The sequence below is a fragment of the Cnephaeus nilssonii genome, assembly GCF_951640355.1.
Source record: "Cnephaeus nilssonii genome assembly, chromosome: 14".
In the NCBI taxonomy this organism is placed as follows: domain Eukaryota; kingdom Metazoa; phylum Chordata; class Mammalia; order Chiroptera; family Vespertilionidae; genus Cnephaeus; species Cnephaeus nilssonii.
This window is the reverse complement of record NC_137085.1, coordinates 74,924,152-74,942,729: the sequence shown is the minus strand read 5'-3', so window position 1 is coordinate 74,942,729 and position 18,578 is coordinate 74,924,152. Positions and strand designations below refer to the sequence as shown.

Genomic DNA, 18,578 nt, shown 5'->3' with positions numbered 1-18,578 from the left:
AACCGCTTCTGCCTGCCAGCCTGATCACCCCCTAACCACTCCCCTGCCAGCCTGATTGATGCCCTAACTGCTCCCCTGCCAGCCTATTTGCCCCTAACTGCCCTCCCCTGTAGGCCTGGTCACCCCTAACTGCCCTCCCTTGCAGGCCTGGTCACCCCTAACTGCCCTCCCCTGCAGGCCTGGTCACCCCAACTGCTCTCCCCTGCAGGCCTGGTTCCCTCCCAACTGCCCTTCCCTGCAGGCCTGGTTGCCCCCAACTTGCCTCCCTTGCAGGCCTGGTCCCTCCCAACTGCCCTCCCCTGCTAGCCTGATCATCCACAACTGCCCTCCCTTGCAGGCCTGGTCCCTCCCAACTGCCTTCCCCTGCTGGCCTGACCACCCACAACTGCCCTCCCTTGCAGACCTGGTCCTTCCCAACTGCCCTCCCCTGCTGGCCATCTTGTGGTGGCCATCTTGTGTCCACATGGGGGCAGCCATCTTGTGTGTTGGAGTGATGGTCAATCTGCAAATTACTCTTTTATTAGATAGGATAGAGGCCTGGTGCACAGGTGAGGGCCGGCTGTTTTGCCCTGAAGGGTGTTCCGGATCAGGGTGGGGGTTCCCTTGGGGCGTGGGGCGGCCTGGGCGAGGGGCCTGTGGTGGTTTGCAGGCCTGCCACGCCCCCTGGCAACCCAAGTGGAGGCCCTGGTATCTGGGATTTATTTATCTTCTATAATTGAAATTTTGTAGCCATAAGCAGAGGCCTGGGCCGGCAAGGGCAGGCAGAAAGCTTGGCTTCCTCCATCGCCAGGGAAACCCAAGCCTCCCTCCTGCTCTTCGTGGCCTCAGCCATCTTGGTTTATTTGCATATTTGCTCCTGATTGGCTGGTGGGTGTGGCTTGTGGGTGTAGCAGAGGTACGGTCCATTTGCATATTACTCTTTTATTAGATAGGATATACCATCATTAGATCTTAAGTGTTCTTATCCAAAAATAGATATGGTAACCACATGACAGGATGGAGTGTTAGCCAAGCTGTGTGGTCCTCATTTGTCATTTCTACACGCATCAAATCAACAGCTGTACACCTAACCTTACACAATGTTAGTTACATCTCAATGAAGCTGGAAAAAATACCACAATTAAGTGAATATTGTTTTAGGAAAAGAACTACACTCCTATGTGCTTTATTTTTGGGGCAAATGATGACCAGATTAACTCCATCAGCTACGTCTTTAGTCAATCCCTGGTCCCCAGTGTGGTGGTCCCTGAGGGGATAGAGGACAGGGCAGGAGGTCAAAGTGACAGCCATGGAGCCTCCCCCCCACAACCCCCCCTCGCCCCCCCGTTAAGCCAACACTGCAGCCTTCCCCTCCAGGGCTCAGTCCTCACCTCCGGTTTCCCAAGGCCCAACGCTTCTTCCCTCTGCCCCACGCTCTCCACGGGGCCGTAGGGGAGCATCCCTGGTTCCTACGCGGGACAGTTTGCTCCAATTCCCAGCCAAGGGACCAGCGCGCAGTGGGGCTGCGGAGGGGGCTGGGCTGGGGGGGCAGTGTGTGGGTATCTCCTGGTCCCTCCCACCCGGATCGGTGCAGCTGGAAAGGAGCAAAGGGTCTGGCCTGGCCACGGGGCAAGCTGCCCAGCGAGGGGGGCAGGACCGCTGCAAACTGGAACCTGGTGGCTCCCCTCTTGCTATTTTCTTTCTTAAGAAACAGAGTTCACATGAACTTTATTGTTGTTTTTAATTTATTGATTAAGAGAGGATGAGGTGGGAGGGAAGAAGGGAGAGAGAGAGAGAGAGATTTGTTGCTCCTCTTACTTCCGCACTCACGGGTCGCTTCTTGTATGTGCTCTGACCCACTGCTCCCAGCCAGGGCGCCTCCTGCTGCTTCAGACCTGCGTGGGCCGCGCACCGGCTGCCTCCGCATCCTTTAGGAGCCGGCGAGCTTTGGTCTTGACAACTCGACTACACAGCCTCAACATTTTCACTTCTTTCTAGGATGTTATGATGCTATTATTTATTAAAAATAAATGTGAGTACAAAAACAAAGAGAAGAAAACATCGCAAAAAGATTCAAAATTGAAAAGCGCCCCTTCGGGGCACAGACACAGTGTTTCTCGAGGGTTCTCCTCCTCAGGGCACGTGGTCGCCGGGAGGAGAAAGGAGAGCGGAGGCCCCAGCGAGAACAGGCGTGTTTATTAAAGCACAGATTCCGCACACTTTAGTAATAAATGCCGTCGTGAAAGCACATCCTTACAATAAGTAGAGCTCCAGAAAACATATCAGTTAATACATCACGTGAAGAGCCTGCGTCGATACATGTTTTGCACAGATTTCCAACAAGTCCAGCACCTGTGGAGGAAGCTGTGCTAAGAAAGTGAGAACAGCTAGAGGCCGCGGGGAGCCAGGTTGGGGCCAGGGCAGCACAGCGTGCTTCCACTCTGACACCCCAAACCCCCCTTCTCCCCAAGTGCTTGCGGCAGCACCGGGGTTCCACCCCTGCCCAGGTCCCCGCAGAGCCCCCACTTCACCCGGAGAAGTTCTGAAAGACTTCGGCGGCCTCCACCCAGCTTTTGAAGCAGGCCCGACCCTGCTCCCGGATCTGCTTGCGCCCTTTGTCGGTGATGACCTCCCCACTGGGCTTCAGGATCACAAGCTTGGGGGTGGCTGTGACGCGGTACCTGGTCCTCAGCTCACTGCGGAGAGAAGGGGCCAGGCCAGGGGTCAGCGGGGTGGGGAAGCTGCTGCCACACCTCTAAAGGGACCCTGTGCCCCCAGTCAACCCTGCACAGCCTTAGAGCCACGCCCGTGGGTCCCCTGTGAGCCTCCTTCCTTATTGTGTCGCCCTCCGCAGCCTGTCCCAGAGGGTCTGCAGCTGGGCTGCTCGGGCCTGTGCTGCCCACGACCATGGCACAGACACAGGGGACAGAGGGGCCCTCACAACGTGGCTGCTGTGACTTCCATCTTAGTTCATTTTAATTTACGTGTAAGAAGCCACGTGTTGCTCATGGCTAGTGTACTGTGCAGTACAACTCTAAACCACAAATAACCCCAATACATTCATATTCCTCTCCACATCGCAAGAGGTTGAAAGTATCCGGTGGATAGGATGGTAAAAGTTGAAATTCTGAGTCCTAAGTAAAGGTACAGCCTTCCTCGGCTTTCCGCCCTACCCACCCAAGGGCACGCTGGTGACGCTGTGGATGAGACTTCCCGGCTCCTTCCCCACCGTGTGTGGCCCCGTAAGAGGCCCTTTGACAAAATGGTTTGCATTTATTTAGGGAAAGGAGCATCGTCCTTAGTTTTGCAAATGTCCCCACACCCTTGCCAGGGTTCTGCCCTCAGGTGGCAATCCCTCCAGTGCCCGGGGCCAGCTCGCAAGCACCTCACATCAACAGCAATCGGATTGCCCTCATCTGTCACCCCAGAGTCTGAGCCTGAGTGGAAGGGAAATGCACTTGAGGCCCGGTGTTAGCAAATCCTCCCGGACATCTCCATCCAGGCCCCGACGAATCTCCCCTGGGGCAGGAACGTACACACAGCTCCGCACCCATTTCAAACATCTACAGCAGTGACAAGCCGGCCTGCTCTGGCCACAGGGGGTCTCACTAAATTTCAAATAATCAGTAGTGCAGAGACCACTTCATCAGACCACAATATGGAATTGCAACTGGAAACCAATAAAAGGTAATTTTTTGGAATGAGCTTGAAAACTAACCATAGATTATATGTGAAATAGCAATGCAGGCTACAAAATAATTAACACAGAGCAATATGGAACATACTGCAAGTCCCAAACTGGAGATACAATTCGGCACAGCAAGCGGCTGCAGCATTAACACCCGCATCCAGAACCGGAAGGCCGCTGTGGAGAGGCCGCGTGGGAGAGGCTAAGAAAACAGTGACGGAGCCAACCGGGGAAGGGAGAGAGAAGCAACAGAAGATTAAGACAGAAATCACTGACAGAAGAAATGAATCAAAATAGGGTGAGCAAGAAAGCCAAACCGTCTTCTTAGGAAAGACTAAGAAACAAGCAAAGCTCCCCTGAGACTGGCCAGCGCGAAGGGCAGGCGGAGCGCCTGGATCAGGGCTCCGAGCACAGGTCCCCACGCCCCAGCGCTGCCCCTCAGGAAGCCGGACCTCGGCCGCCGGCGGCCACACATGCCCACCGCCTACATGAGGAGAAAAGAGATAAAGGGAGAAAAGATGGGAACTACTGACAAACTCCAACCATGTTCAACTGCAGATGAAGGGGACAAACGGATCCGTGACAAACCACCATGCGAGCCTGGGACTGGGGGCCAAGCTCCGACGGGCCGGGGACATGATCTCCGCGGTTTAAGAACCTGCGCAAGCCCTGGACTTGGAAAGCTGGAGAAATTCTTTCCCCGAAGGCATAAAGCCAAGCGCCGGAGAGCCACAGCCCAAAGCGCCCTTCGCACAAAAGCTCAGGGTCTGCCTGCCGCCTCCTGGAGCTTCGTCCCGCCACGTGGGCACCTGGGTGTGTCAGCGCTTGCCTCTGGACAGTGGGGCAGGGCATGCCGCACCCACCCTCCCAGGAAGGAAGTGGTGGTCTGGCTGGGGCTTTGCCACCAAGGCCCGGGGCTTCCCCAAAGGAGAAGGGAGGGCCGGATCTGGGTGGTGGTGAGGGGTCCTGGAGGCCAGGGCCCACCCGGGGCCGGACTCAGCTTCCGGTACAGTCAGGTTCCAGCTCGGCCCCGCTGCTGCTCCAGGGCCCCATCTTCCCGGAGCAGCGGTGCCTCTGAGAATGGGATCCCCGCATCCTCCCCCCCACCTCTCTCCCCCCCACACCCCTCCCCCCCCCCATCAGAGTGCAGTCTCCCACCCCTGGTGGCGGAGCCCACTTACCCAAGTTTGCCAAACTCCCAGGGCCTTCAGCACCCCTTCCAGGGACCCAGCAGTGGGGCTGAAGGGAAGAGCAGGCGGGAGCTAGCGCGGCGCCCTAGACAGCTAGGGTAGCAGAGGCCTGTGGGCTTGCTGCTCAGTCCCCTGACCCTCCTGGTTCAGAAAATGACATTAGCTAGCTGTGTGACCTGAGCACGCTAGTTAACCTCCCCTGCATTGAGGAATAACAGAACCCACCTCCCAGAGTTGTGAAGATTAAATTATTAACATGCGTATAGCTCAGCTAAGGGCTTGGCACATAGTGTGGACAAAAAAGGGGCACGTACTAAACCTGACAAGCTGCGGCGGGGGGTGGGGGGGGGGCGCTGCATGGCGGCCTTACAAACTGAGACCTAAAGTTACCACATGGGATGATCTGAAAGGAAAATTCTTCACTAAAATGGAGTCATGCCGTGGCCAGTGTGGCTCAATTGATTAGAGCAGTGGTCGGCAAACTCATTAGTCAACAGAGCCAAATATCAACAGCACAACGATTGAAGTTGCTTTTGAGAGCCAAATTTTTTAAACTTAAACTTCTTCTAACGCCACTTCTTCAAAATAGACTCGCCCAGGCCATGGTATTTTGTGGAAGAGCCACACTCAAGGGGCCAAAGAGCCGCATGTGGCTCGCGAGCCGCAGTTTGCCGACCACGGGGTTAGAGCATCGTCCAGTGCACTGAAACTCTGCGGGTTCCATCTCAGGTCAGGGCGTGTATGGGAAGCAACCCATTAATGTTTCTCTCTCTCCCCCTCCCTCTCTCTAACATTAATTAAATATATATATATCCTCGGGTGAGGATGTGAAAAAAAAATCAAGTCCTGGCAGGTAGTCAGGTGCTAGGCCAGCATCTGCCTTGACAAAGGTCAGTCTTTACCCTGGCTGAGCTTCGGAACAAGTAACTCCTCTGTCCAGACCCCCCCAGCACAGGCAGAGACCACAAACCCGCTCATTGTTATCAGTATCCTGTTAATTGTTAACTGTCCTATACCTGCCTATGTAAAAGATGTGTCTATTCCTTTTATTTTTATCCAGTCCCAGAGATTTCCCTGCCTTGCTTCCTCCTGCTTCCCTAATCTATCACCAATGAATTTCATGTAACCCCCTTACCGCTGCCCCCTTAGATTCTGATGTATAAAAGTGGTGAAACTGTCATTTTCTGAAGCATTTCCTCGATCCGCTGAGATTTTGCTTCCCAGCAATTGTCATTTTTGCTCAAATAAACACATAAAAATTCTTACAGGTTTGGACTTACGCTGACTATAAACACTGGCTATTCTTACTGGGTGGGACGGACACAGCCCAATTCCAGCCGGGCCAGGTGCCCAGTCTCGGCCCTTGGCTATACCAACCAGCACAGAATGGGTAACAAGCAGATTCGAACCAGTGCCACCCTGTGGAGCACGGGGAGAGAGGAAGGTGCGAGAAAGCGCAGCCCAGGACTCCACAGCCACTCTTACCTCCAGGAGAGACTGGGCGGGGCAGGGGCCACCGGCTGCCCGGCCCGAAACAGACAGCGAAGGCAGAGCCACGGAGCTGCCCCTCAGGGGCTCCCTCCTCCAGACCAGCTCCCGCCTGCGGGTGTTCCAGCTAGGCGGATCGATACCCTTCATTTGTTTCCCCTTCCATTTGCTGCTATTGTTTTAATCACGGGCAACATTAAATCAAGCTCTGACACAGTAAACTGGGCTCTGAGGAGCAAGGAGGAGGTTTGGAATAGACATTTTGTTTCTCCAGCTTATCTTGAAAGAGTCACAGTGTGGGCCTCAAATCCTCACCCTGGCAGCCTCTGCCTGGGGACAACTGTAACCTTGGAGCCGCACAGGAGCCATCCCTTCTCCCGGGCCTCGGCTCGATCCCCTCTGGATGCTGAGCTGTGCCCAGAGAGCATGGCCTGTGCCTTGTCGCTGGGCTGAGGGAAATCGTGGTCACAGAGCATTTTAGCCCTTTCAGGGACATCTGAGAGCCCAGCTCCTCCTGGCCCTCGGTGCTGGTGCTGGTGCTGGTGCAACGCTGGTGTCCTCCCGTCACCTAACGCAGTGCCTCACACTCCCTGGCACAGCCGCCTCTCAGTCACCATAGCAACTTCTGGCTCCAGTCTCTTTCCATCTTGGCCACCAGCAGACGGTTACAGAGCAAAACTCTCTACTTATCCCAACCCTGCATAAACAAAGCTCTGCACAGGGTCTAGTCTGACCTCAGGGCTACAGAGAACCCCAAACACTCAACACGTAGTGTTAGGCTCCAGCCATGGAGGGCACGAGCCTCCCAGGCCAGAGATGCTCCCGGTGTCCCCAAGGGCGCGGCGGAGGAGGGACTGCCAAGGGGGCTCCCAGGTTGGGGGATGTGGTATGCAAAACCTTTAGGGGCGGGAAGTGTGGGAAGTGTTCTGGAACTTCAGTTGTCCGGTCTGGACCGAACACAGGTGGGAAGGGCAGCGGTGGGAGACACGTGTGGTCAAATGCTGGAGGGCAGGGAGGATGCAGACTGAGAGCCACGGGAGAGCCGGGAAGGGCACGGCAGGACCAGACCTGTCGTTGATGAGATGAGGCAGGTGTGAGATTAAGAATCCATTAAGTGGGGAAGGAGAAACCAAGATGGCGGCATAGGTAAACACCTAAACTGTTGCCTCGCAAAACAATTTCAAAACTACAACTAAAAGACAAAACGTCTATCAACCAGAACCATGGGAAAGCTGGCTAAGTGGAAGTTCTACAACTAGAAGGAAAGAGAAAAGAGCATTGAGACGTGCACAAGCGCTGAAAAGCTGAGGTACGGAGGCGCGCGAACCGGGCTGGTGGCGGGTGTCTGGGTGCGCTGCTTTTTTCAACCAGAAGGGAGACAAGCTCCCGCTTATTCTGAACTCCAGTTTCTGGGGAGACGCTGGGGACTCAAACTCCTACGGGGAGAAACTGGACTGTCGGCCATCGGGTCGGAAAGTGAGGGTGACTTTCTTGCAGAGGTGCGCCCAGCAAACATTGTTTACTGCGCTGGAGTGTGAGATGCAGGGACTTGGAAAAGCGGAAACGCAGAGACGGCTGACTGGCAGCCATCGCTGTTTGCCACGCCCTAGCCTAATGACTCCCTGAGACCCCACCCTGGACAATCTACAAACCCACCCAAGCTCCACGCAGCGGCTTTTGCATATAAATGGCCTGCCCTATCGCAGCTTAACCTAACGAACTGCAGCTCTGGTCAGACAGCTCCAAAACCTCCAAACCCCACGCAAAGAGGAGAAAACTGTAGTTTTCACTGTAGCTCCTGCTGGGTGGCCTCAGACAGTAGCTGACCTACACCCCATTGGAGATCCAGAAGCCAGTGTACCTAGTGGTCAGTGTGAGATGGCACCAGATTTCAACTACTCACATCCATAAGTGACACATTCAAGAGGCAGACTCAGTGAGCACCAAAGCCCCACTGAAGCAAGTCCTGCCCCATAAGCATGTCTCCAGCGTAGCAGTTCTTCCATTATAAACACAGTGGGTCCTCACAGCCAATTGGCCTGGAGGTCAATTCCTCCCAGTGACACCAACAACAATCAAGACTTAACTACAACAAGGCTGTACGCACAGTCCACAAAGGGGTGCACCAAGAGTGTCCACCTCAGGTAACTGGGGAGGCTGAGCCACTGTGCCCTAGAGGACACCTAGGACACAAAGCTACCCAACCAACTCAGGGAAGCAGCGAAAATGCGGAGACAAAGAAACAGATCACAAATGAAAGAAATGGAGGAAAACAAACGACTGGATATAAATTTCAAAACCACGGTTATAAGGTTTTTCAAGAATTTCCTAGAAAAGGCCGATAAATTTAATGAGACCCTCGAGGATATGAAAAAGGATCAACTAGAAATTAAACATACACTGACTTAAATAAAAAAATATTATACAGAGACCCTACAGCAGACTAGAGGAACGCAAGAATCAAGTCAAAGATTTGAAATACAAAGAAGCAAAAAACACTCAACCAGGAAAGCAAAAAGAAAAAAGAATCCAAAAAGTTGAAGATAGTGTAAGGAGCCTCTGGGACAACTTCAAGCGTACCAACATCAGAATAATGGGGGTGCCAGAAGGAGAGAGAGCAAGACGCTGAAAACCTATTTGAAGAAATAATGACAGAAAACTTCCCCCACCTGGTGAAAGAAATAGACTTATAAGTCCAGGAAGCGCACAGAACCCCAAACAAAAGGAATCCAAAGAGGACCACACCAAGACACATCATAATTAAAATGCCAAGAGCAAAAGACAAAGAGAGAATCTTAAAAGCAGCAAGAGAAAAACAGTTAGTTACCTACAAGGGAGCACCCATACGATTGTCAGCTGATTTCTCAACAGAAACTATGCAGGCCAGACGGGAGTGGCAAGAAATATTCAAAGTGATGAATAGCAAGAACCTACAACCAAGATTACTCTACCGAGCAAAGCTATCATTCAGAATTGAAGGTCAGATAAAGAGCTTCACAGACAAGAAAAAGCTAAAGGAGTTCATCACCACCAAACCAGTATTATATGAAATGCTGAAAGATATTCTTTAAGAAGAGGAAGAAGAAGAAAAAAGTAAAGATAAAAAATTATGAACAACAAATACATATCTATCAACAAGTGAATCTGAAAATCAAGTGAATTAAAAATCTGAGGAACAGAATAAACTGGTGAATAGAATCAGGGGCATAGAATGGGAGTGGATTGATAATTCTCAGGGGGAAAGAGGTGTGGGGGGGTACGGGAAGAGACTGGACAAAAATCGTACACCTATGGATGAGGACAGTGGGGGGGAGGTAAGGGCAGAGGGTGGGGTGGGAACTGGGTGGAGGGAAACTATGGGGGGGAAAGGAGAAACAACTGTAATAATCTGAACAATAAAGATTTATTAAATTTTTTAAAAAGGGACAGATAATACATATTTTAGGCTTTGTGTCTGTTGCATATTCTTTTATTTATCTTAATTAAAAATTTTGTCTTTAAAAAAAAAAAAAGAATCCATTAAGTGGGGACACCGAGGCTGGGGGACTGGTTAGAATATTCTAGCAGTCCAGGACCTAAATGAAGTAGAAATGAGTAGAAAGACAGGAAAGGACTGGAGAGCCACAGACTCAGCAGATTCGGGGCCTGACAGGGACGCCCTGGTCAGTAAGTCCAGAAGGAGCTGGGCCCTCAGGTCGGGCAGCTTGGCCCACTCACTGACTCAGCCATGGCTCTGAGGGCTCCACTGGGATTGTTCTCTCCCCGGGACAGGAGCCACAGCCTGCTGGTTTTCCATCCGTCCCACCCTGGTGACCTGGAGGCCAAGGTGCTCCATCCATGGGGCCACGGGTGGGGGCAGTGGTGAGACCCAGAGCGGTGGGGGGGGGGGGGAGGGGAGGGAAATACTCCAGAGCCCAAGTGAGCACGAGTGTTGTCAAGAAACCATCACAGAATGCGTGTGACATCTGCACTGAGCAGGCCTCACCTGCAGAGCACATGCCACGGGAATGCCTGCTGGCAAATGCAGCTGTTACTTCTTCCTGGGCCCATAACACAGGGAAGGAAGCCCGACAGGATGGCCTGTCCATTACGCTACCCCAAGTTCAGGCCTGGAAGGTCACCCCTCCTCTTGCCCACACGCCTCTGGCTGAGGGATGCCAGTAAGCGTGTCCCTGTCCAGGCAGAGAAATGGCACTCACACTGGTTTTGCGGGGGCTGCACTGCAAAGCCAAGGTCTAAGGAGCTCTGAGGACAAGGGAGCAGCTGGGCATTTCCTTCCCGCCGGGCCTTTGCAGTGGTCCCACCTCCAGCCATGCCAACGTGACCTGGGGGCTCCGTGGTGATTTCCTCTCTTCCTTCCACGACTCACCGTCAGCAGTCACCCGATGGACGGCTGTTACCATCGTAACTAGCTAGTTCATATTACAAATGGGAAGAAAGCAAAAGGGAGGCCAGACATCGTAAGCATGGCTATCGGGGCAGCTTCGCCAGGCAGCTGCAACTACACACTCCCTCGTCCATTCCCTGCAGGTCCCTGCGGGAAGGGGTCCAACAAAGCGGGGAAGGGATCCATGGGCAGTGAAGTCGGGGTGACACAGGGCAGGCGCTTGCCTGTCAGTCTAACCTGGAAAAAGATAACTGGCTAGAGGGGGTGGAGCCACTGCAAGTGCACAAAATCCTGAAGGACTCATTGGAGGAGCTCCCAGTCAAAACCCACAGCAAAGGAACCCTCTCTCTCTTGTTCCTCTGGCTTCGCTCCTGCTTCCTTGCACTGGCTTGTTCTGTGACCCGAGCTAGCCTGCCTGGCATGTGGCCCCGGACCCCACAGGCAATGGCCTGCAGCTGGAACACAAGCTAAGCCAGCCAGATGCTGGACCAGACTGGAATGTGGACTTCTTCCATGGCAGAGGGAGATGGGGCCTCGGGGGGAACTCCCTAATGTTACAGCATCAGTAAAGCCTCCCACCATGCCTCACCCTCCCACGGAGGCCTCAGGAAATTCTCATTCTTGCGGCACCCCAAGAGCTCCACTTCCATCAGCAATGTGGGCACACAGAGGACACCCCACCAGTAACAGAGTCACCGGGGAAGACAGGCCAGGGCCCTCGCCATGACCCGAGGGGGCCCAGGAGATTACTCCCCCAGCCCCATAGCACCAAGCAGAGTGCTATGTTCTGAACACATCCTGCCTGGATGCTCCCTACATTCTTTTTTTTAATATATTTTTATTGATTTCAGAGAGGAAGGGAGCAGGAGAGAGAGAAACATCAATGATGAGAGAGAATCATTGATCGGCTGCCTCCTGCACGCCCCCACACTGGGGATCAAGCCCAAAACCCAGGCATGTGCCCTGACCAGGAATTGAACTGTGATCTCCTGGTTCATGGGTTGACACTCAACCACTGAGCAACACCGGCCAGGCTGCTCCCTACATTCTTTAGTCCTCCTTGGTGGTGGCAACTTCCATTTGCTCCTTATCTGATTCCATGAATGCGGGCTGGGATAAGCAGAACTGAGGACATAGCTCTAAGAACCCCTACAAAATACCCCATTTCCAAACCTACAAACAGCAATGACAGGGTTAACGAAGTGCAGTCTGGGAAGGCGTAGGGACAAGGAGCCAACTTCCCCAAAGGAAAACCTGAGGCTGGTCCCTCCCGAGATCAGGTTCCTGGCCTGAGACTGAGGCCAGATGCCTACCGGGGCCTGAGCTGCTCAGCTGCCTGCAGGGGCCGCAGGGGCTTCGGGCTTCGACCCCATAATGGGGGAGGCAGAAGGGAGTTCTGGGGGCACTCCCTCCTTAGCAGGACAGCCCAGCGCCTCAGCAGACAAAGTGCTGGGACCCAGCCAGGCCACACGGTTCTGACCCATGCGTCGCACAGTCCAGGCATGGGTGATGCATCCTTACGCTAGCACTGCACGCCTGCCTGGTCACCCTACCATCAGTCTGGGGCTGGGCTCTGCCAGGGCCTGAGCTCTTGGCTTGATTACTGTCACTTTCTTTTTTTTAAATATATATTTTTATTGATTTCAGAGAGGAAGGGAGAGGGAGAAAGAGATTGAAACATCAATGATGAGAGAGAACTACTGATGGGCTGCCTCCTGCATGCCCCTTACTGGGGATTGAGCCCACAGCCTGGGCATGTGCCCTTGACCGGAATCGAACCCGGGATCCTTCAGTCCGCAGGCTCTATCCACAGAGCCAAACCAGCTAGTGGACTGTCACTTTCAAAACTGTTATTTCAAAAGCTGTGCATAACTTGAATACTAAGCAAGTCAGAAGGCATTTTACAACCGGCACCAGACATGATGCTAAAATGCATCCTTTTGCCAAGTGAATCCGGTCATTTGGGCCTATCTTTGCCGCCTGCTGCTCCTGCTGTGAGAGAAGCAGGCTTCCCCCTCGCCGCTCCCTCCCATCATGAAAGCAGGTGTTGGAGAACGAATCCTCTTCCGGGACTTCCCCAGTTAGCTTCCATTGTTAATTGCCCAGAAGGAATGTCCTTTGAGGACAATTAATTTGGGAGGGTTCATGCCACAAGGAAAGCTTAATCCCCAGAGAAATGCACAGGTGCCCTGTAAACAAAGCCCAGGAACCTCCCCTGCGGCCGCCGAGGGGACGGGTACTGCGCTCCGGGAGGCGCGGTGTAAACCCAAACCCGGACGCCTGCACCCCGGGGACCGCCAAGACGCCCACACGAGGGCCCGAGCCACGTTCCCCTCTGCAACCCACCCTCCAGCCCCCCTCCCACCTCCTCCCTCTTCCCGCAAGTCCCCCCTCCCCGAGGCCGCAGCCGGGAGAACTTGGGCCAATTTCTAGTTCATTCACAAACTCGGGAACCCAGCAAAGCTGAGCGTCCCCACCCTGTCAGGCCTCTAAACAAGAACACGATGAGATCATCCTTCAGGGCAGGGATTTGGGTCACCTCTGACCTCTGCCTCCGCAGGTGTCAGGGACCCGGTTCCCTACCGCTGGTGCAGGACCGCCCTGACGGTGCGGACTGCGGTCATGGGCAGCAACGATGGACCTGGGCTCCCCCTCCGGGCCCCGGGCCCGGCCCCCGCACTGCTGGCCTGGCAGCCACCCCTCGGCCTCCGGGGCTGAGCAGAGCGACTTCCCGAGTCCCCTCTCCCTTCAGACTCGTCTTCCCCGTCCGGCGGGGCTCCGCGCCCCGCAGCAGCTCGGAGCTCGGGAAAGGCAGGCTCTCCAGGCAGGGCGTCCGGGCTCCCCGGGGAGCGCCCGCTCCGGTCCCCGAACCGCTCCAGCCGCCTCCCCGGGAACCTGCGCGCAAACTACTGGACCCGGGGCTCCTGGCTGCAGGGACAGGAGGGCGGGGCGCGAGGGGGCGCGAGGGGGCGCGGGGAGGCCCGGGGGGGAGGGGGGCTCAGGGGAGAGGGGAGCGGGGAGCTCAGGGGAGAGGGGAGCGGGGAGCTCAGGGGAGAGGGGCGCGGGGAGCTCAGGGGAGAGGGGAGCGGGGAGCTCAGGGGAGAGGGGCGCGGGGAGCTCAGAGAGGGGGCGCGGGGGGGGCTCAGGGGAGAGGGACGCGGGGGGGCTCAGGGGAGAGGGGCCCGGGGGGGCTCAGGGGAGAAGGGGCGCGGGGGAGCGCCGGGGGGCGCGGGGCGCCGGCGAATCCCAGCCCGGCCACACTCACTGCCGGTAGGGGTCGTGGAAGGGGAGCGCCAGCCAGGCGCCGGGCAGCTGACGCAGGAACCCTTCCATCTCCGGGGCGCTGCCGTCGGTGGACACGAGGACCACAGCCAAGGGCGCGGGCGGGCGCGCCTGCTCCACCAGCTCCGCGTAGAACTCGCGGAGCAGCGGCGTGAAGTCGCGGCTGGGCGCGCACCGGCCCGACGCGAAGTACAGCGCCACCACCTTGTTCTGCAGCGCCGCCTCGGCCTCCACCCCCTCCACCCCCGCGCCGCCCGGGGCCACCAGGCGCCGCCCCCGCAGCACGTCCACCATGGCTGCCGGGGAGCGGGGCGGCGGCGGGCGCGGGCAAACGGTCACTGGCGGCGTCCCCGCTCGCTGCTGGGGCGGCGCAAGACCCTCCCCGGCACCAGCACCGGCCTCGGCGGGCGACTGGGGCAGCAGCGTCCGCACCGGGGAGGGGCGGCGGGGAACTCAGACACCGGCGGCCACCGCAGCAGTTCCGGCCGGCGCCTCCCGGCAGCGAGTTGCCCGAGAGAGCTCGAGCGCTCCCCGCTGCGCCCCTCTCCCCGCCCTCCAGCACCCGCAGCTCCCCGCCCCGCCCCGCCCTCCACCATCCGCAGCTCTCCGCCCCGCCCCGCCCCGCCCCTCCATCACCCGCAGCTCCCCGCCCCGCCCCGCTCCGCCCTCCAGCACCCGCAGCTCCCCGCCCCGCCCCGCCCTCCACCATCCGCAGCTCTCCGCCCCGCCCCGCCCCGCCCTCCACCACCCGCAGCTCTCCGCCCCGCCCCGCCCCGCCCTCCAGCACCCGCAGCTCTCTGCCCCGCCCCGCCCCGCCCTCCATCACCCGCAGCTCCCCGCCCCGCCCCGCCCCGCCCTCCATCACCCGCAGCTCTCCGCCCCGCCCCTCCATCACCCGCAGTGCCCCGCCCCTCCATCACCCGCAGTGCCCCGCCCCTCCATCACCCGCAGCTCCCCGCCCCGCCCCGCCCCGCCCTCCATCACCCGCAGCTCTCCGCCCCGCCCCTCCATCACCCGCAGCTCCCCGCCCCGCCCCGCCCCGCCCTCCATCACCCGCAGCTCTCCGCCCCGCCCCTCCATCACCCGCAGTGCCCCGCCCCTCCATCACCCGCAGCTCCCCGCCCCGCCCCGCCCCGCCCCGCCCCGCCCCGCAGTCTCCTTGCTCTCGGCCCACGCGCTCCTCTTCCCTCCGATCCTCCCCAGCGGCTGCCCACCGCTCCACCTCGCGGCGCCCCGCCCCCCCCCCACCCCGCGCTCGGTCCCGCCCCACCTGCCTGGTATTTTACCGACCAGTTGGGCCCGGGAGGTTCTGTCCGGAGGGGCCAGGGCGGGGTGGATTGCCGGGACACCCTGCGCCGGGCCTGGGAGTCCTGCAATTGAGGGAGCTGCTGCTGCTTCTTCTTTTTGATCTTTATTTGTTTTTAATTTTTTATTATGGAAATATTCAAATATACATAGAAGTAGAAATAGTATAATGAAGCCCGACGTTCCCATTAGTCCAGCGTCAACAATCACCATTTGCCATCACGACGTACTTGGTGAGGGAGCTTCTTAAAGAAGCCGGATATTTAAGTGTCCCGCACCGCGTGGCGCCCGGGAGCAAACAGTCTCCGCTTCCTGCTGGGGTGGAAGGGACACGCGCGTAAGGAGACATTAACTCGGTGATCAAGAAAAACACTATCCCCAAAGCAATGTTTTATTTTATCCTCACCCAAGGATTTTTTGTTGATTTTTCAGAGAGGAAGGGGGAGAAAGAGAGAGAGGGAAAGAGGGTGAGAGAGAAGTGGATTGGTTGCCTCTCACACGCCCAGACAGGGGATCCAAACAGCCCCTTTCAGTGTATGGGAGGATGCTCTAACCAACTGAGCCACCGGCCAGGGTACGAATGCAATATTTTAAAAACTCAAAATTGCCCTAGCCGGTTTTGCTCAGTGGATAGAGCGTTGGCCTGTGGACTGAAGGGTCCCGAGTTTGATTGCTGGCAAGGGCACATGCACATGCACATGCCAGTGTGGGGTGTGCAGGAGGCAGCCAATCAATGATTCTGTCTCATCATTGATGTTTCTATCTCTCTCTCTCCCTCTCCCTTCCACTCTGAAATAAATAAAAATATATTTTAAAAAAATAAAAACTCAAAACTAATGCCCAAAAGTTCATGATGAACAAAACATCAAACATGGAAATAAGACAGGATGACCCCCTGCCCTCAGACTCAGAGGGCAGGCACCTCACCCTGTCTGCACCCTCCCCCCCCCCACCCACCCCCCCCACACACACACAGAAAAAACAAAACACCCTAGGCGAATGAGGACAATTCATTGTGCTCGCTCTGGAGAGGGAGGGGTAGGACTGGGGAAGGGGGGAAGGTAGACGCCTGGGAGCAAGGTTGCCCCCTCCCGCTCTCCGCACCGTGAGACGGACGCGTTGGGACACTATGCTCTTGGCAGAGCCAGGGCTACGTGCACATTCTGTTGCCGGAAGGATGGCCCATGAAGAGCGTACCAAAGCCCCCATTCACTGTCGTCTTAGAAGAGTAGGAATTTACAGGCAAACCTCGATTCTCCAAAGTCTCCCATCTCCAACAAGCTGGTTCTCGCCAAGTTGTTCACGGAAAATGTCTCGGTTGTCAAACAAAACTTCAGTTCTTGACCCAACAATCCTTTTGTGCTGATACCTGTATGGTCAGCTACATGTCTCTCAGGCGACAAACAAAGGAGAGAGTGCGTGAGTATGGGTCAGTTCACCACTAAACCTCGAATTGTTAACATCTCAGGAAATTGTGCTGTGAATATTTTTTGCTTTTGTTGCTACTGATTATTATTATTATTATTATTATTATTATTATTAAACTAGAGGCCTGGTGCACAAAATTCGTGCATGGGGGAGGAGGGGTCCCTCAGCCGAGCCTACACCCTCTTGCAACCCAGGAACTCTTGGGGGATGTCCACAGGATCAGGCCTAAACCAGCAGTCGGACATCCCACTCGCAATCCAGGACCACTGGCTCCTAATCGCTTGTCTGCCTGCCTGCCTGATCACCCCTAACCACTCACCTGCCTGCCTCATCACCCCTGACCACTCGCCTGCCTGCCTCATCGCCCCTAACCACTCTGCCTGCCTGCCTGATCACCCCTAACCCCTCTGTCTACCTGCCTGATTGCCCCTAACCACTCGCCTGCCTGCCTGATCCCCCCTAACTGCTCACCTGCCTGCCTGATCCCCCCTAACCGCCTCTGCCTTGGCCCCCGCTGCTACGGCTTCATCCGGAAGGGCATCCGGAATGACGTCTGGAAGGTCGTTCGGCTGTCCGGTCTAATTAGCATTTTATGCTTTTATTATTATAGATATACTAGAAACCCGTTGCACGAAGTTTCGTGCAATAGACTTTCACCTGGCTGCCGGCAGCAGTTTTCCGCCAGCACCAGTTTTTCTCTGGCCACCCGCCGATCAGAGCGCCTCCCGCCAGCGGGATCGGCTACCCTGAGAGGAACTCCGATCCGGGAGGCGCTCTGATCGGCGGGTGGCCAGAGGAAAACTGGTGCTGGTGGAAAACTGCTGCCAGCAGCCACGCAATCGGCCACCACCAGCGTCTTCCGCCGGCCCCATGGGTCCTTCTGCAGCGTTGGCCTAACGGCCGGTGGGAGGAGCGGGAGTCGGGGACTCGCGAGTCCCCGCCCCCCGCTCCTACCGCCAGCCAATCGGCCACCCTGAGTCCCGCCCCCCGCGCCTCCAGCCGGCCCAATCGTGGGCGTAGCAGAGTGATGCAATTTGCATATTGCCTTTTTATTATGTAGGATACAGTAAGTCACTATGATTCCTAAGGTTAGTGATAGCAACAAAGTGAAAAGGAAAGTTGTGAGAACAACAATAGAGCTTAAAAAAGAAGTAATTGCTAAGTATGATAGAGATGTTCGAGAGTCTGATCTGGCTACCGAGTATGGCATGGCGAAATCAGTGATTAGCACACTTTTAAAACATAAAGAGGCCATCAAGAGTGCCGATGTTGCTAAGGCTGTGAACGTGCTCACGAAACAATCACAGGCCATGAAGAGGCAGGAAACTGTTGTTGATGTGGATAAAGGGCAAGCAGCAGGTGACAGACAGCGTTTCGGAGGCAGTGACATGCGGCCTGACCTCCTGACCCTGGAACAAGGCTGCCGGGGGCGTTAAGCTGGATAAACGCAAGGAAAGAGGTGGCCTTCATCGGAGCGCGGCTGCCGGCTCTAAGAAAGCGGCCGCGGATAACTGCGGACAGAATTTCCACAATCCGCAGCGGCCAGGGGACCTGTTCCCCAACGAGTGATGAGACAGGCCTCGCTGGGAGAACGTGCCCAAGAGGGCCTGCATCCCACGGACACGAGCCACGGAGGACAGGCTGGCGTGACGGCAGTGTGGGAGGGAGTGCGACTTTAAATTGAAGCATCTCCTGAAAACCCTCGCATTGTCAAGAAAAACAACGTCATGAAAAACGAGTTGAATGCAATATGGAGGGCTCTTGGCAAAGCTTGGGTCAACAGGCAGTTTTTCACTGAGTGGATTCATGAAGTGTTTGCCCCACGTGCGAA

At 56.2% G+C, this 18,578-nt stretch overlaps 1 protein-coding gene across 1 annotated transcript; it reads right to left on the bottom strand.

The window, feature by feature from the left end:
• Positions 1–2,506: 2,506 nt before the first annotated feature.
• Positions 2,507–14,312, bottom strand: NXNL2 (nucleoredoxin like 2; the record flags this gene model as incomplete). The annotated part of the gene is made up of 2 exons (XM_079790955.1): positions 13,998–14,312; positions 2,507–2,675 (listed from the first exon to the last, which is right to left on the bottom strand). Exons 1-2 carry the CDS (start codon positions 14,306–14,308, stop codon positions 2,507–2,509), a joined length of 480 nt encoding a protein of 159 aa, XP_079647081.1. The 5' UTR covers positions 14,309–14,312.
• Between the last annotated feature and the right edge of the window lie 4,266 nt (positions 14,313–18,578).